The sequence below is a fragment of the Charadrius vociferus genome, unplaced genomic scaffold (genome assembly GCF_000708025.1).
Source record: "Charadrius vociferus isolate BGI_N301 unplaced genomic scaffold, ASM70802v2 scaffold228, whole genome shotgun sequence".
Lineage (NCBI taxonomy): Eukaryota > Metazoa > Chordata > Aves > Charadriiformes > Charadriidae > Charadrius > Charadrius vociferus.
In genome coordinates this window covers 1,408,692-1,432,220 of record NW_009649864.1, presented here as the reverse complement: position 1 = coordinate 1,432,220, position 23,529 = coordinate 1,408,692, and the positions used below count along the sequence as shown (strand labels likewise).

Sequence of the window (23,529 nt, the reverse complement as noted above, 5' to 3'; positions counted from 1 at the left end):
GGTTTGTTTGCCTTTCTTTTGAAAATGTCTTGTAGTTTTGCCTTAGGTTTTTCCCTTTTTATATGAGATGTTGTCTTTTCAGCCTGTTTTGAACTCCTTTAATTTTGAGTTAATAAGTTAACACCGTTAACCTTAATTTGTTTCCTGATCCTTCAAAGTTAGCATTTAAAATAAGCCTTGGGCTCGGCAGTTTCTTGTTCACTGTAATCTTAACAGAAAAAGAAAGCAGCCAGGTTATGTACCTTTCCCATGGGAAGTTTTTTTAATGTATAGGATTTGTATTTAAAAGATCTGTCCTATACAGTTACTTAACATATGGGTTGCAATTGTTTCTGTCTTGGTCAGGGTGGAGAAGCAGCTTTTCAGCTGCTGGTTGATACATTCCAGTATTAATACCAGCTGCCGAAGAACAAACCTTTTTGATAGAGTATGGGAGAAAAAATTTCATTTGGGGTAAGCTAGCTACACTGACCAAGGATAAAAGGGTCCCTTTTATATGTATAGAGTGCTCAGAACACCTGGAATCCAAAGTCCTACTTCTGTACTGTGATTTTTAGCATTTTATGGATTTTACTGCGGAGTGTGGGATAACTTAAAGCTGCTATGGCTGAGGTAATCTTGATGATGCAGGGAGTTGTAATCTTTCAGATGTCCAAAGTTACCTGAACGTGTCTGACTCCGCTCTCACTGTGAAGTAACTGGACACAGAATCTTATGTACTGTACAAGAAGATATTATATACCATATAGACTACATATGCTGCCCATATAGAGGTGAAAACACCAGTGGCAGTAACATGTAGAATAATAGAAAAATGTAGATGGGAAGGGACCTCTGGAGATTGAGAAGCTCTATTTTCCACTTTAACTTCAAAGTCAAATCAGGTTGCTCAGGGCCTTGCTGAGTCAAATTTTTAAATTCTCCAAGGTTGTTTGGAGATGCAATTAAACCTCCATCCTGTTCCATTGCTCAACCACCCTCATGGTGAGGAGTTTCCTTATATCTATTTGGGATTTCCCTTGCAGTATCGTGTGACTGTTGCCTGTTAAGCTTTTGCTGTGCTTGCCTGAGAAGAATCTGCCTCCACCCTTTGTATAATGCCCCATTACACAGGTGAAGGCAGTAGTGGACTTCTTTTCTTCACCAGACTGAACAAACCCAACTCCCTCATCATGTCTTTCATCTCATGTGTCAGCCCTTTTGCTATTTTAATGGGCTTCATCTGGATGTGCTCCAGCTTGCCAGTACCTCCCATGCTGCATGACCCAAAACTGTACAGTACTCTAAATGTGGCTTCACCAGTGCCAAGCAGAAGGGAATAATTACTTCCCTTGACCTGCTGTTTATGCTCTTGCTTATGCAGCTCAAACTACAGTTAGTTTTCATCACTTTAAGGGTGGACTGCTGGCTTATGTTCAACTTGCTGTCAGCTAGAGTCTCCAAATCCTTTCTGCAGAGCTGCTGCCTGTCCAGTCTGCAGCTGTAATGCTGTATAGGGTTTTTTCCTTCCCAAATGCAGGACACTTCACCTTTGTCTTTGTTCAACTTTATAAAGTTTCTGTTGGTCACTTCCTCCAGTTTGTTGAAATCCCTATTAATGGTGGTCCTGCCCTCCAACATGTTGACTGCTTGCCCTGTTATATATCATCTGTAAATTTGCTGAGGATTCTTTCTGTCCTAGCATCCAAATCCGATGAAGATGTTGCCCAGTATTGACCACTGAGGAATATTGCGTCTAACCAGCTGTCAGTTAGACTTAGTTATTGACTGCAATTCTTTGAACCTCGTGGCCCAAGGAATTTTGTCCACTTTGTATGCCCATGGATCCTCAGTTTGACAGCCAGGATGCTATGGAAGATAGTGCTAGAAGCTGTGCTTAAGTCAAAGCAACTGGCAACCACCGATTCTCCATGGTCCTTGGAGTCACTTACTTTTTCAGAAGGCAGTCAGGTTGGTTGTCCGCGGTTTTCTTTTAGAAGTTTGTTGTCTGATCCCAGGCACGTTTCTGTTCATCATGCCTGGAAAGAGGTTCCCTTTAGGACACGCTGTACGTTTTGTACAGCAAATCAGGTGAGACTGACTACTATCTAGTTTCCTGCGTCCTCTATCCTTTCCTGCCCCCACCTTGCTTTTCTGTTGGGCTTTGTTTGCTTGGTTTTAGGTTACCTGCTTCCTGTCACAGGCAATCACCAGGACTTTCAAAGATAGATAGCCAGCAGCCTTCCAGTGACATCAGCTAGCTATCTCAGTACCGTGGATGTTTCCTATCCGGTCCTATGTACTTATGTAGGTACTTACCTAAATAATCTTAACTTGATAGTTCCTCTCCCTCAATCTTTGTTACTAGATGCAGAAACCTGGGAAGCCTGATACCTTACTGGTAAAGACCATGCCCAAGGTGTTGGGTACCTCAACTTTTTCTGTACCTTTCATCACTAGGTTGCTTCTCAATTTAGCACCTGAATTACACTTTCCCGGTCTGACTTTTGCTGATGGTGTACCTGTAAAAGGGTTCATTCTTGCCTTTCACATCCATCTTCAATATCAACTCCAGATAAGCTTTGGCCTCCCTAATTTAGTCTCTTCTGGACCAGATACTACATCTATATTCTCTTCTGGTTGCCTGTCTCTGCTTATACTTGACATATGTTTCTGATTCCTTTGAGCTCAGTCAGTGGGGAGTCCCATGTACTGCTACTGGCCCCAGCTGGCTTCCTGCTGTGCCTGCTGATTTTTCTTGCATGTTGGGAAGGTTTGTTTTTGTGCTCTGAGAAGAGAGTCCAGGAGGATGACTGGCTTTCATGGGCACCTTTGTAGCTTCCCAGGGCATTCTGCTTACTGTTCCCTGACCAAGCCCCAACTCTACTGTTGTGAGTCCAGAGTCTTCAGTCTGCTTCTTTCCTTCCTTTCTTTACTCAAGATCTTACGCTACCGTTTCACAATTACTTCATCCAAGGCTGCTGTTGGCTGTCATATGCATGAGCAGTTCTTCTTTATTCATGAGTACCAGGTCTTGTGCAACCCCTCCCCTAGAAACCTGTTCAGTGCTAGCATCAAAAATTGCTCCCAGTGCCTGCGAGAAATTCCCTGGATATTTCACACCCTGCTACACTGCCCTTCCAGTAGATGTTGTATCATTTAAGTCCTCCATGAGAACAAGGGGCTCTGAATATTGGAAAACCAGCCTAGGATGATGTTCCATTTATTATAGTAATTGAAAATGAGTTTTCCTTAACTAGTTGTATTGAACTACAAGAAACTGCTGCAAAGATATACATATGATATTTTGATTTTTATTTTGAAATTGAACACTTAATTTTCTATTAATTTTGAATTACTATTTTGGTGCACTCACTAATTCAGCTGATGTCCGCAGTGCAGCTGATGAACTGAAATAACCTGGTTTTATATAGTATAGACACTTTGGTATCGACAATAGTTGTTCATAACTAATGAATTTGCAAGTGATCAGAATGTGGGGTTTTTTCTCTGTAAGATTTCTCATTTCTAATTACCCTGAGGTAGTTGATGTGCAACTACATGAAATATTGCTTCAGATTGCAGTGAATGGTTGTCTTACATTGAGGCCATCCAAATAATACTTGCATGTATATATGTGCCAGAAACAAGTCCTCATCCTCTTTTTTTTTTTTTTTAAGTGACTAATAAGAGAAGATATTGTTGATTCATCATTATTGGTTTTTTTTTTTCTTAGTAATTGGTGACAGTGCGCTTCTTAATCTGTTTTAGTTGGAAGATGGGGAAGAAGAGCCGAGTGAAAACTCAGAAGTCGGGTACAGGAGCCACAGCAACGGTATCTCCAAAGGAGATGTTAAATCTAATTAGTGAGTTATTGCAAAGTAAGTTTCATTTTTATGCCTGTCTGGGAAAAGGGATGGTGTGCATGCCACTCAAAAGCAGTCTCTTGTTGAAGCCAGTGAATTCTATCCGTTTCCTCTAAGTGGCCAAGCTTGCTATTCGGCCTGCTTAACATAGTATAGAATGTATCTCATAATATCTATCTCTGTTACTGTATACTATTATTGGCATATTTAAATGTGTATGTATTGGACATACTGTATTTCTGGCAGCTTTTGGCTTTACATCTCAACACAAGCATAAACACTGGGTTTTTAGGTTACAAAAAACATACTATAGATAACTTGACTGTGACACTTTGTAAAAAATGTTTTTCTTGTAAACTTCAAGAATTGCACTATTTCTGTTTATCATTTGAACTGTACTTTGAAGAGATATCAGAGTAGAGAAATTAGCTGTGGAAAGCAGCAATACAACTCAGTTCAACTGGACTGATATTTTTGTTGCTTAAATTAAAAAAAAAAAAATGTTGCTGTTTGGAAACTTTCTGTAGTGCTTTTTACTTTTGTATAGACCAAAGGTTGTTTTATGTGTTGAGGAATTTGGAACACAGCCGTTATTTCTAGTAAATATGAAAAGCAGAGCGTGATTTCACACAATGATGCTAAAATACTGTTCACTTTTTCTACTGTCATTAGTAACTGTGCTGAGCTACTCTTTTTGTTGAAACACAAGTCCAAATTTTCATATCCTGGACACATCTAAATATTGCATTAGAAAATCAGAATTTTTCTTGAGCATTGCTCACAAAGAGGAGACGAGGAGTTGGCAGAGCTGTTTGATGCTTATGCTACAATTGGCCTCTGCTTTGCTACCAAAAATAAAACGTAGATCTAATTTTCTAAGCAAAGAGACATATCAGCTGTTCTTTTTGTCAAGCTTCCATATTTTATTCAACGCAAAGATTTCTCAAATCAGTTGAGCAAGGTAATCTTCAGCTGTCCACTTGGATTTATGCGGCTTAGATCAAGAAATCCACACACTGGCATTTAGCATTTAGCATATCGTCAGAGACACTGTGGATATAATCTAAAGCTAAAGCTTGGCTAAGTGTTCCTTTGCTTGTCCTTCCAGTACTCATGCATCTATGAAAGCTGTATTGACTAGGCAGGTCAAATGTATGTACCAGCAAATTTCGCAGTTACTTAAGGTAAGGTCTGTGCTATTATCATCTGCTTTCATTACAGCAAGAATGATGGCAAGCAGGCTAATGTAAACAGAGTGTTTCGCTTGGATTATTGAAAACAGGCTTTTTTTATTTGTCTTATCTGAGAGACTGTCTGCTTAATGATTTGATTGTTTATGTTTTTTTCTTCCTAGCTTTTTAAACATTTGATATTTCTTAAAACTGAAAGAATATTAAAAAAATGAGGCAGGTTATACTGTGAAAATTTAAAAAGTATCTATTAATTGCATGTTAAAGAATGGGATGTTTATAACAATGGAGATGATGGTGTTTACCATGTAGACATGCTTGAAGGACAAGTACTACTCAGGTTCAGTTAAAGTTGCTGTGAAACCATGACCTTTTCTCCGATGTTAAAATATATATGTGCACACACTGTATTAAAGAAAACATTTTCACTTGGTATTTTTATTTCCAGAATGCAGCAGTCCTACGCCAGGTCCTGGTAAGGAATGGGAAGAATATGTACAGATTCGCTCACTTGTCGAGAAAATTCGCAAAAAGCAAAAAGGTAAATGTGAAAGACTGTAAGAGAAGGTGGCTCCGAGTATTGATTTACCTAAAAAATTGTCTATTGACAGCTAAAAGGAATATTTTCTTTGTTGTTATTATATCAGTTTCATGCAATTGTGTTATATTTGGATAAAAATCTTACTTCTGATATGCAGTTGCTTTTTACACTTGCAAGTGTTTCTGAAATGTTCTGGTGGGCATGACTACTGGCATTAACCATTTTAATACTTATAATTCTGAGTGAATATCACAGACAAGTGATCCTGTGATAATTCTGTTTGGTAAGTAGAAAAAAGAGCTTGAGATTGTCATCTCATCCCAATCTGAAGGACTGGAAGTAAAAATTGTTTGAGAATATAGGCCTTTTTGATTCCTGATGGCATAGTCTGCTCCTCTGCCTCTAGAAATCTGAACATTTTGAATTTAGTTTTATAACTATTTTATTTTAACCTGAACACTTTACTGGACATGGAAACAGTTTCTGCAATTCAACACCATGACACTAAATTATGAGGGGGGAGAAAAAAAGTACAAAATAAATTCATGAGCTATCTATCTGCTGTAAATCAAGCATATAATTAAAATAAAGAAATGCTTCTGGTACCACAGTTAATATGGAGTTTTATTGCTAATTTTCCTAAATTTAAGGTATACATATTTTTCAGATTAGAACACTTTTCTTCTGGTATGTTCTGCAACAAATCAATGTTGTGGATACTTTATTTTCATAGTAGCTTTGGTTTTATTTGGAGGTATGCTCTAAAAAATGCTTTTTATGTAATTTTAGTAAAAGTAATCTTTTTTGACTATTGTATTTTAATGGCAGAGGAATAACAGTTCTTTCTTCTGATATTTACATGGAGACGGTAAGAAAGCCAGACTGCATTTAAAGTGGAGCTTGACTTGAAAAAGCAGAAGACTGTATGTAGAGGCTTAAAATGTCCTTTTCATACCTTTTAAAAATAATTTTGACTAAAACATAAGAATCTTTTGTCGTGAAAGGACTTATAAATCTCTAAACTTCAGTTATTGGCAGAGGGCATATGGAAGAATACATGATACTGTTTGAGTGACTACATCCTGTAGCTCTGTAGAGGAGAACTTGATTTGTTGTTTTGCTGTCCTGTGACTTCTATAAACGTATGGTACGTGGCCTGGGTTTTATGATGTAATACCTGTATTATGGTAAAACATAATTCAGGTTAGCAAGAACAGAGTCGGCGTCGGGGTTGGGCTGTACTCTGTATCTTCTGAGCCAGCAGCATCGAAACATTCATGGGGAAGACGGCTGCTGGTGGAAGTGGTAGAAATAGTATAATGGTATTATCTCAATAGAGCTTTTTTTTTTTTCCTTGAAAGATGCAAAACCTACTAACTAAAGCACTGTTGACATACAAATAGCCTTTAATGTAACATTTTTACATACATTGTGAGTATGAATAGTATGGTGTTTTTCAAAAGTATTTCTACTGGAACATAGTAATTTATACTACACAATTTTCTAGCTTAATGAGAGCTTTAAACAATTAGCAAAGGAAGTATAAATTGCTCTGGGGAACTTCTGTACAATTGAATATATATTGCCTGAAGTGTCATACTTTGTGCTTTTCTTGAATAAAACACTGGGTTGCAAAACATGAACTAAAATGATATTGATTATAGAAAACTCTTAATTTTAAAACTGAGTTTACTTTCTAAATTTTTTCCTTGTTTGACTCATTACCAAAATTCTAAATAAAGCTAATTTTTCAATATAGATTTTCATCAGTATAACTATATATTTTTCAGTATAAAAATAAATTGTTCCCCGATAATGCTTGTAATTTAAAGGAGTTGCTGTTCTCTTTAATTTGGAAAAATGTGAGAAGTATTGGACCATGTCATATATGAGGAACAGAGGTAGAGTTTCAGAGATGCTTACAGAATGGTTCCAAATACAATCTGGATGTTAAAAGCTTCCAGTAGCATTATACAGCAGTCAGAGTTGGAAATAAAAAGAGCAAAGTCCTGGACAGTATAAACATCTATGAAGTTCTATAGAAGCTATGCAACTAGTCTTACTAGATTTGTGACACCTTAGCTCTACATATATTCCACAGAAAATAGCATACTGAAGGGAGTATGAAATAAAGGAGAAATGCCAGCTTTTATGAAAAAAAAAAAAAAAGCCAGACCACTGTGCACCACATTCTCATTACATTCAAAAAAATACTTTATGAATATCAAGTTTTTATACTGCATCACCGAAGACTATTGTTTTCAATGATACTTGTGCTTTTACGTTAACTACAGATTTGATCGGTTCTGGGGCTTGTCAAGCCATGTGTGATTTAGGGGGGGAATATTTAAAATACACTAATGCTACTTTCTTAAAATCCTTTTAATCTAAAGATGTATTTATCACTTGTGCTTAACCAAAATGTCTTTGAATGTAAGCATCTAGCTGATGACATTTTGTCACTCAAAAAATGGCCTGAGCATTTCAGGGGCGATTGGACACTTTTAACTTGATCTGACACTAGTGTTTGGGCGAGGAGGTAGGAAAGGAGCTGTCTGAGTGTAGCCGGGGACTGTAATGCATAGGTTCAAATCGGATGACAGTAAAGGGGAAAGCTGAGGAAATGAAGCAGACTTGCGGTTTCACCAGTGGACCATGTGCCTGTTGGAGAAGCAAAATGTAAAAATTTGGGCGAGCTCCGTGATGTCAGGAGAATGAGCAGTCCTTAGTTATTTTAGTAGCTTTTTCCTGTAGCATACGGATCTAACTGCCTTGCATGTGAGAGAAGAAGCTTGAGATCTGCTTATCATCATTTCCAGTGCTGAATTAATGAAATTGCAGCTTGCCTCTCAAATTCCTCCTTCTGGCTCTATTAACGCATTGTGGTGATTGCATTTATCATCAAGATTAAGCTGGGAAATATTTTTGCTCAGCTTACTTAAAAGCGGAAGAGGAGGGGAGCTTCATATTTCATTACAGCTCAGTTTAGGTGGTTGTTTTCAAGATGACTGGTAAGCCAATTTGGCAGAATATTTAAGTTGATGAAAATTGGGTATGACATTCGTATACTATTGAGTAATACTTAACAAAGACCAGTTCTGACTCAGCTACTTCAAAGTAGAACTGCTGTGGGATAGCAGATAGCTTCTTACATACGGTTTTATATTGAACTTCTTGATCGTTCTGGATCTTCTTATTTTCTGCATTTGTTTTTTAATAAATTCTGTATATAGGTTTGTCTGTTCTCTTTGATGGAAAGAGAGATGACTATTTCCCTGAATTGATAAAGTGGGCAACTGAAAATGGAGCATCCACAGAGGGTTTTGAAATAGCTAACTTTGAAGAGGAGGGGTTTGGTTTGAAAGCAACAAGAGAGATAAAGGTGAGCATGTGAACATTTGACTTAGATTAGAAAATTGTGTTTGGAATGTAGCTGCAGAGCTCCAAAACACTTTTGACTGCTCATGAAACTGCTGTTCTGAAATGCTCTCAACTCTGCATACTTGAGAAATAAACTTAGTGATAAAATTGAGTACTATTTTTGATGACTATTGGATAGTACTGTGAATTTTTAATTGGTCTTTTTTTTTCCCCTCTGTGTTGCCTATACTGTTTACCTAATCGCCAGAGATGTATCCCTCTTCCATGTTTTCTAACTACTTAGTCTCTTATCCTCTTCTTTCATGTCCCTTCTTTTAAAGCACTGGTCTTTTTGCCTCAGAAAGAGGTATTTGCAATACTGATTTTCCAGTGAAAATGAAAAAAAAACAAAATTACCTGATAATTGTAAAGAATATCTTCTGATCATCAGGTAAGGGATACAGGCACACACAGTTAGCTAACTGTTAAAAAGCAAGCATTTAAGATTGCCCCTTTCCGTTCCCATTTTACAGATGGGAAACAGCTTTGAACAACAATCATCTGTTACAGAAAGAATATTGGAAAATGAACATTTTCTATTCATTTTAGGGCTTTAGTAGCTAGCAGCACTGGTTGATAAAAATCCTGAACAGTTCTTCTAAAATAAATGGGCAATGTGGAAAAAACTCTACTGGGAGAAAATATTTGATCACATAATTAATAGCGATATAATGTACCAGTATAATAGTAGCTTTGAGGTTGTGTGGGCAGTCTACATGTTAGCGGTTCCAAACTGAAGCAATTTATTTTGTAATCTAAGAGTCTTTGTTTTAAGCTTTGTGTAATGCAGATTGGGACATTTGGTTACCGCAACATGAAACATGTTATGTTTGGTTAATTTGCAGTGGAAAAGAAGGAAGAATTCTGATTCAGAATAATTTTTATTAAAAAAAAATAATAAAACAACCTGTAATTTAAAGAGGATGTATATTTGAGACATTTGGCATATCATATAAATGCTAACTGACCCTTTATGCATTTTTTTTCTTTCTGTAGGCTGAAGAGTTGTTCCTGTGGGTTCCTAGAAAACTTCTGATGACTGTTGAGTCAGCTAAAAATTCAGTATTAGGTAAGACCTTAAGGAAGTTCTCAAGCAAGAAGTTGATATGCATGGGATCGTTCAATAGGAGACTTTCTTTTTTTGAGCTGATCTCCTTTATTACAGGACTTGCATTTGGAATACCTAGAAGCTTTAAGTGTCAGTGGAAAGAATTTAATTTTCCTCTTTGTTTCTGGCTGAGCGCACTAGATATCTTCTAGCAGCGTGTGTGTTATTTTGAACACATATCATGTAGCTTGTATAACACTTGGAGATAAAATGTTCTGAGGTACTGAGAGCGTTGTTCCAGTTTCTTCATGTCTTCCATCATGCAATTGCACAAGAGGATTTTACTGTGTCAACTAACTTGCAGCATAATACAATGTGGGCAGCTAAATATTTTAGAAACCCGAAAAGCCTTTTTTTGTTGAAAATTCTTACATGTTATCTCATCGTGTTCATTTAAAGTAAATCTAGGATGATATTTTCCATGGTCAATTAATTTAGTGCCTCAACTTTCTGGGTTAATTTAGGATCCCTGTATTCTCAAGATCGAATTCTTCAAGCCATGGGCAATATAACATTGGCATTCCATCTTCTTTGTGAGCGAGCCAACCCCAACTCTTTCTGGCTGCCCTACATCCAAACGCTCCCCAGTGAATATGATACTCCTCTCTATTTTGAAGAAGATGAAGTGCAGTATCTTCAGTCAACTCAGGCCATACATGATGTTTTTAGCCAATATAAAAATACAGCTCGACAGTATGCCTACTTTTACAAAGTTATTCAGGTAAGCTTCTTAAATGTAGTATATAGTATATGTTGCTCTCATGATTTTTGAGGAAGGTGTGAAAACAGTGATGCTAAATAATAGAGCAAGTGTATTGCTCTTAAAGGTTTGAATCATTAAAGCAATTTCCTGCTGTTTTTTGAACCTCTGTTAAAATTTCACAGTTCAGTAGGTTTATGAATATCTAAGAATGTATTTAGTTGGTTGAGAGGAGGGATTACTGCCCTCTGTTTGGCATTGGGTGAGGCTTCAACTGGAATACTGTACAGTTTTGGGCTCACTGGTACAAGAGACATATTGACAAACTGGAATGAGATCAGAGGAGGGCTATTAAGATGTCACTTGCTTCAGCCCTTCATCCATCCAAGGAGAGACTGAGGGAGCTGGATTTGTTGTTCTGGGGAAAAGGAGATAAGGGATGATGCAATTACTGTTTTCAACTTGCTACTGGTAGCCAGACTCTAGAAGTTTGCCTGTGGGAAGCTGGGCTAGATGACCTGCAGAGATCTACAACCTGTGCCTCTAGGACTCTTTGAAAAATGTATAGTTTGCAGTAAACAAAGTAAAATTATAATTGTTAATTGACATAGTATAAAACTGTTGCATATGTTGTATTTCCAGGGACCATGGATTAGCTGTTGCTTTCTATTCTATTTAACATAATTATTTTGATTGCTTTCAAACACAATGATAAACCCATCTGGTAACAATTTGAGTAAGGGAAGGCTTGAGGTGGGTGAACTTTTCATCATATTCTGAAGTAATGATTTAAATTGAGTTTCTAAGACAGAACTGTTACTCTGAGTCATGTCTAGACATAATTGATGTTGTAAGTGAGTGGTGATGTATTGTTGTCAAGGTAGTGCTCAATGTCCAAACATTCAGAGCTTTTTGTGGCACAATCTGTGTAAAAAAGCATGAGACTATGTACTGAATTTCCACAATTGCATGATCTCAAGGTATTTTTTTGGGCCATAGGGGAGGTTGGAAGACATAAAGCAATTCTATTGTTCTTTAACATTAACAGAGTTCCAAAGCTTTTCTATTAACTATTTTAAGTCAACAAAAGTTAAATTTTGCTTAGCTGTTTAGTGTTTGAAGAATTTTGTACGTTTTGAACAGTATCTATTTACCAAGTATAAGAAGCAGGCGGATATGTTTTGAAAACTAAAGTCATTGAAAATAGTGGGTGAAAACCAAATAAGATGCACTTCATTTTGAGGCAGGGAGTAGTGTAGGAACAATGGCTTTAATATCGGGAAGGAACAAAATGCTTCCTTTCAGGTGTCACAATGCAGGAAATTACAGTTTAGCCGACTCTCTTGTCTTGCCATGTGCTTTTCTGTGCTGCCAGTCCACACGTGACCTGCCAGCTTTTCACTTTTTTTCCTCAAAGTGTACTGCCTGAGCAAACGGAACTCCTAAATTTTATTTCGTTAGAATATCTTTTTACCCCTAAATAGTTCTACTGTTTTTAAAGAGTTATTAGCAGGTTATAGTGTAATGTTCCCCAACTCTTCCAACTGCTAGTCATGCTCTTGTAGTACTTAATCAGACAGCTAAACTATCCTTATGACTAGTTCCATCATTTTCCTTGACTAATCCTGTACTGGTAATATTATGTGAGAGGTTATATAGTCACAACATTAATTAAAAAAAAAAAAACCAAACTGAAATACAGTTTTACAGAGAAATGAGATCTGGAATGACACTCTATTTTGACTGCCGTGTGTCCAGTATTTCAGAACTGCTTCTCAGTGATTGATGAATACATGTAGACTGATATTAAAGTCATGAAAGCACAGCTAAAGAATGTATGTAAAATACAGTGGTGTAACATCAGTTGAAGCACGAGATATCTATTATGTGAAAAGCAGCTTCAATGTTTGACAATACATTTTTTGTTTATTAAAGTTTCATGTGGCACATAATCTGTTTAAGGATGGCAAACGCACACTATTTCTCTTACTGCCTCTTAAATGCTATACAGATGATCTTTGATTAGCTTTAAACTAATGTGGTCAAAGTAATGTCTCACTAAAAAATAATTTATATTCTGCATCAAAGTCCGTGCTGGTGACTGTTAAGAGTAAGAAAAGCTACAATTTGAGCAAAGAAAATAATGTACGTGAGATGACTTTAGGGGCAGACTGTCTTTAGAACCCCAATGATGGTGATGTGCTGTACATGGTAACAAGGCATGTTACCAATACTCTGCACTGTTGCATTTTCTGTTTTATACTTGAAATTTTATGGAAGCTGATATGGCAGCTCATGGAGGAAGACTTCTCAGTCAGATATTGTTGAGACTGATTCAGTTCAGTTTGATATGTAGGAATGGAAAACCTTTGTGGAAATAGCGTTTAAATAAATGGCAGTCTTCTCTTTTTGAGCTTTATATTAGTATACCCGAGAAAGTATTTAGTACTGTACTGTTGCCTTTTGGATGAATTGTTAAAATGTAGGTTTTGGTCACTTGTGATCAGAAATATAGACCAGGTTTTTTGGTTTGTGTTTTTTTTTTTATTATTTATTCTCCTGAAAAATGCTTTTACTGTATGTTCTTGTATAATATAGCTGCTGTTTCATGTTGAATGTGAGCATGAAGGTAGATCAGGTAGGAATAATTTGCTTTATTTGTTCTTTGGAGAATAAGTCGTAATAAACATTAGGTAGATTTTAGGTGTGTTCTGGTTGTTTGGTGCGATGGTTCAGCACTGCCACGTAACCGTAATTTCAGCTGAATGTTTCATTAGTATTCAGTAAATGTCACATTAGGAAGATACGTAATTTCAACTGGCTCCAGCAGTACCAGGTAAATGTACTGGCTACCTATTATTAATGCTTTTGATGAAAACTCATGGAAAAGTTTTTTAAAACTTTGAGTTCTGTTTCTGCTGTCAAAAATAAGAGCTTCTAATTTATGAAAGAGTGAAGAAAGAGTTCACTAAAAAAAAAAGCCTCTTTCTTCCCTAAAACAAAGTACTATTTTTCATTATTCAGAAAAGCTGAAATGAATTTTAGTATCTTGCATGCACTCATATCATTTTATGAACAAAGTTGACCACAAAATACTAGTGCTAAGGGTAGTGTTTTTGGAAATTCATGAGCATATGGAAAAGGGAGGAAGAGGTGGGGAGAGAAAAATTCATCATATAAATGAAAAAAGCAAAGCAAAACCACTTTCCTACGAAAGGCAGTACACTCTGCAAGCTTCGTGAAAGTGAAAGTTACATTTTTGTATACCATCATTTCATTCAATACTACTACTCTTTTAGCATAAGCACTTTTATGAAAGCTGGCCTGTGTGACCAGGATTTTGATGCAGCTTCAAGTATGCAGACTAATTTATTATTTTTTTTTATTTACAAATATACTTTTTGTAGTACAAAAATCTGATATTTACTTTTTTAATAGCTATTCTACTGCAGGCATTAAAACAAGTAGCGTCTTGGAAAAAAAGTGTTTTGTTGATATTTGAAGACACTGAAAAAGGGAATATTTTGTGCAGGCAAAATATTTTAATTCCTTTGCAGCATTTTTAGTCTGCCAAATGTTTCTAATGGCCGGGGAAATAAAAGGGTTAACAAATCATTTATTCAAATGCTTCATTTTGTTTTCCAAGAGGATTGCTAGACTGTTAGTAAAATAATTTGGCTTCTGATAGGTGTGCAGTTTTAAACAATTTGACAAGCTCTGGTCTGTTTTACTTCCCTAGCTTCTCGGTAAGGGTGGCTTTCTCAGAACGCTGGGGTTCTAACTCTCTCCAAGTGCTTAGTCTGGATACACATGAAGAATGGGCAGATTTATGCATTTCACAGCTGTTGCAAGCTAAACTGGAGTCTGGTTTGATAAGCAGAAACAGGTGGGATGTTGAGTAGACAAAAATAAACCCTTGAGCATGTTAGCCAGGCTCTATAAACCACACTGACACCTTTCTAAACATATGTAATTTGATAACTAAAAAATAGTTGTAAGTTCTTACAGATGTACTTTAAAGGCGTATTTGGCCTCTGCGTTGCTATCAAAATACAGCAAATGGTCAAAAACGTACTTTCATTGCACCAGACTTGTAGTTTTCAAGATGTTTTTGTAGTTTGTTCCAGAGAAGTTTTGTAAACTGCAGGGTCTTCTTTTCCCCTAGAAGGTATGCCTGTGACTTCCATTAACATTTATGGGCATCGCATGCCTACTGAAGGGTGAACGGAGCCCAAATATTTATGACTTAATGTTAAACTTTTTTCTGTACACTGAAATGTGGTATAATAAGCACAAGAGGGAGCCATATAGTTTGCAGACATTCACGGTGAGATTTTATTCCTAAAGAAAATACAACCAAGTTTGAACCTTTTTTAAAAGAATATGCAGTGGTCTTTGTGTTTGACTCTTGGTTGCATCTGGGTGCCTGTTTGTAGTCTACTGCAGAGAAGTTTTTGCAAATCAAAATAAGACATCAAGACAAGGAGTGCTCTTGGAGAAGGTGGAAGTGCCCAAACTCTATTTACATTTTGCTCACTGTGCATCTGAAACAGTGTTGTATCTTTCCCCCGTGTATAGTAAAGGCTGTTATTAGCTGCCTTACTAAAAGACAATTCTATGGTCATTTTAGTGAACTTTTAAAATCTCTTAAGCGGTAGGTCTGAAACTAGCAGAGCCCGTTAGCTAGCCATAGCTTTTGCCACGGTAGTCAGCTGTATGCATTCAGTGGCAGTCTAGGTGTAAGTCATGTCTGGGTGGAGCCGCTTCTCATGTGCTGGAAAAAGCCTGTCAGCTTCACTTCGATCCCTGGGAAGGTGTCACCCAGTGGGACCTCGACAGGCTGGAGAAATGGGCTGACAGTTGAAGAACCTCAGCAAGAAGGGCAAAGTCCTGCACCTGGGGTGGAATAATCCCACGAATATGTTGGGGGCCAAGCTGAATATGAGCCAGCAATGTGCCCTTGCAGCAAGAAGGGCTAACAGCATCCTGCCCTGCATTAGGGGAAGTATTGCCAGCAGGTCCAGGGAGATGATCCTTCCCTTCTACGCAGCGCTGGTGAGGTCACACCCAGAGTGCTGTGTCCAGTTCTGGGCTCTCCAGTACAAGAGAGATCGGTAAGTAAGAATTTTAGAATTAAACCAGATGGAGAGAGTAAAGTCACCTGTTTAAGTAACATTTGAGCAAGTAAATTTAATTTTCTTTGACTCAGTTTTATGTTTCTTTGCTAAGTTAATAAGCAAATACTTGCAAATGCTTTCTTTGCCTTCTGTCAAGCTACTGTTACTCAAGAAGGCAGAAGCTGCCCCGTGAATCACACTTTCTTTTTTTTTTTTTAAATAGCATCTATTTGGTAGAAGTCATTAATACCTCTAGGTAGTACTTGTAGTCTGGTTTGTATCCAGGGTTCCACAGGAACACTCTCCTACCAGTTTTCTGACTAGTGTGTACTGACACGTGGACAGTGCTTGTGAAAGTGTTATTGTAGTCCTATTGTGAATACAAACCTTGCAGTAATCTATTCAAAGATGTTTTGATCTGTTTGTTTGCTCTGTCGGACAGAGAACTTAATTTCCTGGAGGCTGTAATCCCTTTTGATCAGATACTAAATTTAATTTATTATTCATATAAAATTTGACTAATTGATTTAGTGTGAATGAAATTCTAAAATCCAGTTATTAGCTGTTGGGCACTGGAATATCATTTTACTTAGGACGTTTTAACACATTAAGTTCTAGATCTCAAAATATAGCGTCTTTAAAATCTGGTATCACATTTGACTCTTCAATATTGGGTATATTAGGTGAGATTTCACATCTCTAGCTTAATTTTGACACCAGTTTTTGAAGTTGTGATGATACTTTCAATATGACTTATGCTGCTCTTACATTACTTTTCTGTACTGTTTCTAATCTATCATATTCCAATAAGCATATGATTTGCCAGGTCAGTGTGAAGTAGAACGTCTGGTCTCTCTCTGTACTTGGCTTTAAGATACCACCATTTAACTTTCATGTGCTGACTAATGTTTGAGTTGAATGCAGACAAGTATACTGCTTTTTAAAACACTCTAATCTGTTCACATGTTTGGAAGTTGTTTATTATTTTAAAGTTGATATAATGGAGAATGTTTTAATGCTTCTAAAGAGTTCAACTAATATGCAGTCAAAAGCAAACATATTTGCAAGCAGAATACAGTTTTTGATCATGTAAGAGGTAGGTCCTTAGGGGTCTCAGTTTTCCACCCTATTTGATTTATACTCATGGCATGCTAATCAAATAGCTTTTTTTCCGAAGTGCTGTCCGTGGCAGTGTAAAAAATGGGTGGAAGAAAGATGGCACAGTTTTAAACCCTATAAGATCTTTTGCTTTTGTTTACTTGTCTGCTATACATGTCAGCTTAAGGAGAGATTTAAAATTTCGTTGAGTGGGCAGTTACAAAGGTAAAATAGTGTTGCTATTTAGATTTGCTTTGTCTGAATTTCAACGCCTGAGTTGTTCTGCTTGATCAATAATAAATCAATAGACACTTAATAATGGAATATATTTATGCCTTTCTGTGTTTTTCCTCTCTGTGAAGGCCAAAATATTGTATTAATCTGTTTTGCTGGCAGCAAACTGAAGATTGACTGTATGCTTGTATGTACCACTTAGCGTATCTGCCGTAAGGTGGTTTAGACTTTGCAAACATGAGCCAAATTCCTGATTATTTTTTTTTTAATTTTTTTTTTGTGTTACTTCTGGTATATCCCACCCCCAGGTACGATGACGGTAACGGCAGATCCTGGGGCTTCGTTGGGCCATTCCTGTGGCTGCCCCTCTCTATCGCAGAAGCAGCTACAGGCTTCGCTGGGTTGCATCTGTCCGTCTCAGACAAATGAAGAGCTCAAGTCCTTGCGTGGGTAGGAGGCCTGCTGCCTTCTTCCCCCGTTCCTTCCTTGCCTTCCACAGGAACACGGCGACAGCTCTGGGCTTTGAGCCAGCCGGACACAGGAGGAGGTGTTTGGCTGTTCGGGCAGTGTTTGCTCCTCAAACAGCTGTTCCCTATCTCCTCCAAGGAAAAGGTGGCAGGCCATATGGAGGCATCCTGTGGTCCAGATTCAGCCGATGGGCGCCAGTTGGACTGTGCTGTCCTAGATCGAAATACAGGCACGTCCCACTTGGTGTCTGCCATTTCTTCTACTGAGAATATTTTAAAGTTGGAGGAGGACAGACAGGATAAAGCATATCTTTCATTTTAGGTATAGATGTTATCTTTCTTTGCACATTCATCGTTAAGATCTCCTAATCAGTAGGTTTTCATTTATTTTATATTTTGAATGGTTTGGATTCTGTTATATTAGCCTAAATGCCCTCTTTCCTCTAGAGAATCAGAGACGTACTTCAAAGCGTATATGCCAGTGCTAAACAAAATTTCGTTCTGCACAGTTTAAACCACGCTTGGGAGGAATAGTACGTTCTCTTGTTAGTATTACGGGCTTTTAAAGCATTTTTTTGGAAGACAGGGTTCTCAACCGCTCTCCTAGTTGGGAATGCAGATAAGCATCTGTTTTTACAGCCAATAGAGTGGAGAGGTTTTTTGTTTGCTTTTCCGTTAGTTGCTTTTATTTTTATTTTTTAACTGAGTTGCACTTTCTGGGGCAGTTGAGTTTATCTCCAGAGATGATGTCTGTGTCTTTTGTGGAAGCGAGTGCCTCAGCAGACATCAGGAGATCATCATGCACTTACAAGTATACTTTCTCATATAAAGTTTGTACTTATTGTGCAGATTTAATATTTTTCCTGATATAACAGCAGTTACAAATGTTCCATAAATTTAAAATATGATAACAAGCTGATGTTTCTTAGAATGGAGTACTCTAAGGATGTATTCTTTAAGCACTGCAAAATTATACAGGGGACTTATCTTTGTTAAAATTAGTAATTTAACTAAATTACAAAGTGGATTATCCTCTTCAGTCAGGCCCAATGCTAATACTCCACACAGTAGGAGATTGATATGTTGCTAAGTAAACTAAAGTTTATTTTCTTGTGCTATGGTTTGAATGCGAGTTGAAGAGGAAGTGATCGGGTTTTTTGGCTTCAAATGTGTGTGTGCTATGGTCCCAGTACATCTGGTTCCAGGACTTACCATGCCCCATGTGCCATACTGGTTGTGCAGTGGGGTATCTTGATTATAAGATGACCGTGATCCAAGCTTCCGCCTAAGTGGCTCCTGGTATGTTTTATTTGTAAACTTGAGTAGTCAATTCAGAGATAACAAAACTTTGGCCATACTGCATAATATTAATGTTTGTTAGGAAACTCTTTGGATGTGGAGTGTTTGTGTATAGGAGATACTGTCCCTGTCCTTTTAAAGCAGTTCACTTCGGGCTTTCCATCACAGCATTTCATTTGTGGCATGTAATTCACTGAATTACTAGTGGAGTTGTGTGATGAATTTGTGCGTGAACATAGTGCACATGCGTTGCACTAAACAAAATGAACAAGGTAAACCTTCTACCTCAGGAGGAGCCTAAAGAGTAAATGGTAGGTCCTAGTATGCAGGCATAGACCTTTGCAAGGAAACTCATTACTGTAATTATCTTACTGAACCTGTGTGGATGAAGTAATATGGACTGAACCATTAATGTGAGGCTGAACATGAACACTTAACTCTTTGAGATTTACCACAGGAGATAATGGACCTAGTGTGTCTTTCTGTTACGTGAATGGGGCCAAGAGGTATTGGGGAGGCTGTCTCATTGCAAAACATGTCTAGTCTTAGCCCAGCTTGCTCTCCCACCTCATCCTTTCAGCCCTTTGCAGGGTTGCATTCTGCTCTGATTTTGTGTAAGGACAGGAAAAGGTATAGAAAACTTGATCGCTAATTTAAATGTCATATCTGAGTGCCTTCTTTTCTGGGAAAGGTTAGTATTTTAGAATTCTGTATATTAATGGAGTGATCAAGAAGTGGATGTGAAGAAGTCAATCGCTGTCTTGCATTTGTTTAATAGAGGAGATGCCACAGGATCGTAGGCAGAGTACTCATTTGCCGTCAGTTCAAAGTTATTTCTGTGTACTCTGTCAGCCAAATGCTAATGTCCACTTTGCATGTGAAGTGGGTTGTCAGTCCTTCAGACCCTTGAGTTAGTTGATGTCATGGTTTGAGTTGTCTGTTATGCCACTGCTGTCTCATTAACTTAAGAACAATTTTTGCAGGTAGAAGGTACAGAAAAAGGGACTGTGCAGTTAAATTCCATTGTACCAGAAGGAGTCATTCCACTCTGCTTCCGCTGCATGAATCCCCTAATAGTCTGGAACAGTGCTTTCTTATGTATATTGGCAGAAAGTAAATAAAAATTGCTGACATAAAGAATAAGCAAGAATGTTATTTAGATTTAATAAGTTTCAATCCTGTGGTAGCTTTTTAATTTTAAGATTCGTTCTATTAGGCTTTGCAAAGTAGGATGATCTTTCTTCCATTAGAAGAGTCATAACAACACAGATTTGTGGACATCATTCCTGGTGCTTCGTGAATTGGGCTGTTTGAAAATTCCAGAGCATGCCTCTGTAGTTATAAACTGTTATTACAAAGTAAAATAATCTTTGGCTTTGTCTCCTGTCCTGTACAGTGAACTGGCTTTCCCTCATTAGGTTAGGCAGTGTATATCCAATGGAGAAAGTGAATTTTTGTTTCCCTGCAGATCGCTAGGATCCTCCATTCTGAATTCTTTATTTTACTTAGCTTTAGGGCAGTTAAAGCCTCAGCAGCTCCACAGAGAGGAGTTTCTCTTCAAGGCTGCTGCTTCAAAGGATTTGCAGAGCCGGGAAAGGGACAGTAACCAGCAAATGCTGACAGATCTTCCTGCTTCTGGCCCTGAAAGTGTGTGTGTGGTGTGTGTTTGTGTTGTTGTACACCTACACATTGGCCTGAAACCATCAAGTAGTATCCAACGAGGCTCATAATGAAATCTCCCCATGTTAATGAGTACACTGGAAAGAGGGGAGAATCTGCAAAGAAGGGGAGGAAAAAAATTGTTTGGTCAAAAGGAACGAACCCTTGGGCTTTATGTTCAAAGGCATGAGAGTTAACAAGGTGGAAGCTTAAACTGGTTTTGGCTTTAACTGTATCAAATACCCTTAGTTTGTGGGGGGCTGGGAGAGGGGTGGAGTGATGGCCTCACTATAGTGTCAACACTTGGCATGACACTTTCCTGAGATAGAAATGGAGCTGTCTCTACTTCAACACCGCACAAGAGGTTTTTGCGAATATTGAAATCTGATTTAGTAATATTGATGCGGTGATTGCCCACAGCTTTGCCTTGGATTTGTGAGTACTTGAAATATTCTTCACGGAAATCCAACCATCTCTGTGTCTACAAACTCAGGAAACCAGCAAAACCAAGCATTTTGTTGTTGTTATGTGTTGCAGTGGAGTAGTAGATGACTCTGATGGTCAGCTTATCTCAGCTGAGACGTGGTGTCCTTTAAAAACAAACAAACAAACAAAAAACAACAACAAAACAAAAAACCAGCTACCTTTGATCACATCCAGTGCTTCAATTAATTTTTTCTTACTTGGCATATACAAGGGCTAATGGTACAAAGGAATATACTGGCCAATATGACCTCATACCAAAATACATCAATTCTTTTCAGGACATCTAGTAGCATAGATATGAACACAAATTTAACTCTATGTAAACCTCTGTACTCTAATTTTAACTTTCATTCAAACATTTTATTGCATGTTACAGTAACAGGACTTTGTACTTTGCATCACTTGGTAAATAAGCAAATATTAAGCTAATTTTAATGGAAATTCCTTGTCAAGATTAGGAGCTCTGATAAACGGGCTTTGGCATTTTGTGACTGAATGGGGTAAGGGCTTACTGCCTCTGATGGTCTGGCCACTTTTTTACAGGAGGTTAATGCCCTTGTAGGTTGGATAGCAGAAGCGAAGGTTATGATGGCTTCTGAGGTGGAAAGGCACCCACCTTTCCTGCATTGAAGACTTCGTGCTGTCCAAATAAAAAGGCTTCTCAAAAGCGGACGAGTCCTCTAGCATCCAGTTTATAAGACTTGAGACTCATTATCTTGTGACGTCCATCCAAAAATATGATAGAGAAATTATGAGTGCAAAGGCCCCTATGCGGGCATGAGGAGTTGTGGGGTTTTGTCAGACATTGATCATGAAACAGGAACCACTAGATATTACTGCTTCCCAGAAAGAGAAAAAATGTCTGAATTTGTCTTCCCCCCCCCCCTTTTCTGGTTGCCATACTGAGTAACTGGCTTCTAGTCTGATAGTGTTTTAGGTGACTAGAATAACAGTCTGTCTCTTTCCGCAGTGGCTGCAGACAATCTGGCAGTAATCACTGTTACTTTTTAATATTTCTGGTTATTTTGAGATATCCTCCAAATGTCTCAAAGAAGGCTTGGAATGCTGAAGGGGAAGAAGTATTTTTATTTTTATTTTTTCTTTAAGGAATAGCGGCATCAGGAGGAAAATGAAATTCAGCATGCCACTATTTGTTTTTGCAGTGGTCATCACCCTGATTGCCAGCTCTGACAATATTTTCACAGAAAGGGTAACTAAATAGATGGTATTTGTTCTTTATAATAACTCTTTCAGTAGAATGTCAGGACCTGCATCTAAATGAATATATTCACATTTTCATGCTCCCATTTTTTATTTAAAGCTTCCCCTCCCAACTTTCTGAAACTACTTCATACAGACTTGGTAAGTTAAAATGAGGGTTCATGTAGTGGATAATGTCACATTTCAAAGCTAATCTGTGGAGACCTAGCTGCGTGAACCTATAAAAGCTAGATCAGATTTTTTTTAACTTTTTTTACGTATTAAGTGTTTGTTTAGTTTAAATATGTCTGTATCTTTTTTTTGATCAGCCTTAGCAATTTGCATGCTATGCAGCAGTCATCTTCTATACTTTATTAAATATCTGTCAATTATAAATATCAAGGTTTTACATTAATGTCAAGATAGTACATCAAAAATTCATGGAATATGTGACTTTTTTCAAGGGTATTTAATACTTAATGCATTTGTGTCATTTTTCTTTCTAGATATATTGACAGGTTTTATTAAGTGTTTGTTAGGGAGATTTCATTTTTACCAAGGGACTATAAAGAGAAGCTGCATACTAAATCAATTTTTTAATCAGAATATTGTTCTTTCTTGTGTGTCTTCAGATTCTTGTAATCTATCAGGGTTTTTAAGCTATGTAGTAAAATAGTCTAAGTCAGAAATCTAACATGCTGACGTATCTTAACTTTAAAATAGCTACTGGAATATTGTACCGTGGAACGTTATCAATATGATAATTCGGTACACTAAGATTTTATTCTGCCTCGTGTCTTTTAAGACCGTGCATTTTGTCCTTTATTGTAATTTACAAGTGGTTATTGTGAATTTACAAGTGGTATGTGAATTATGTCTGGGGGATCCCCCTATAGGGGCAGCCCCGAAGTTTCACAGATTTACAGACGGGGAGGGCTTACGGAGCGTTTGGTGGCATTAATTAAACGTCCCGTGCAACCTGCTGATTCAAGACCCGTTTTCCCGCCGGAGAGGACGATGGCCGCACGTACATTATATACGTTGCCCTCCTATAGGTGTTCGCTCGGCGTCGGGGTTGAGCGCGGTGTGCCGGGGGCGGCCGGCAGGGGGCAGTGCCGGCCCGCGGCGGCGGCGGCTCCGCGCCTCGGAGCGGGGAAGGGCGGGG

General features: G+C 37.8%; 1 protein-coding gene across 1 annotated transcript in view; it reads left to right on the top strand.

The window, feature by feature from the left end:
* Positions 1–3,754: 3,754 nt before the first annotated feature.
* Positions 3,755–23,529, top strand: part of SETD3 (SET domain containing 3) — a 34,535-nt gene continuing 14,760 nt past the window's right edge. Inside the window, exons 1-5 of the mRNA XM_009891029.1 lie at positions 3,755–3,860; positions 5,484–5,576; positions 8,810–8,958; positions 9,993–10,065; positions 10,569–10,825. Coding sequence (XP_009889331.1) covers positions 3,758–3,860; positions 5,484–5,576; positions 8,810–8,958; positions 9,993–10,065; positions 10,569–10,825 — 675 coding nt within the window. The 5' untranslated portion in view covers positions 3,755–3,757. The remainder of the gene's footprint in view (positions 3,861–5,483; positions 5,577–8,809; positions 8,959–9,992; positions 10,066–10,568; positions 10,826–23,529) is intronic.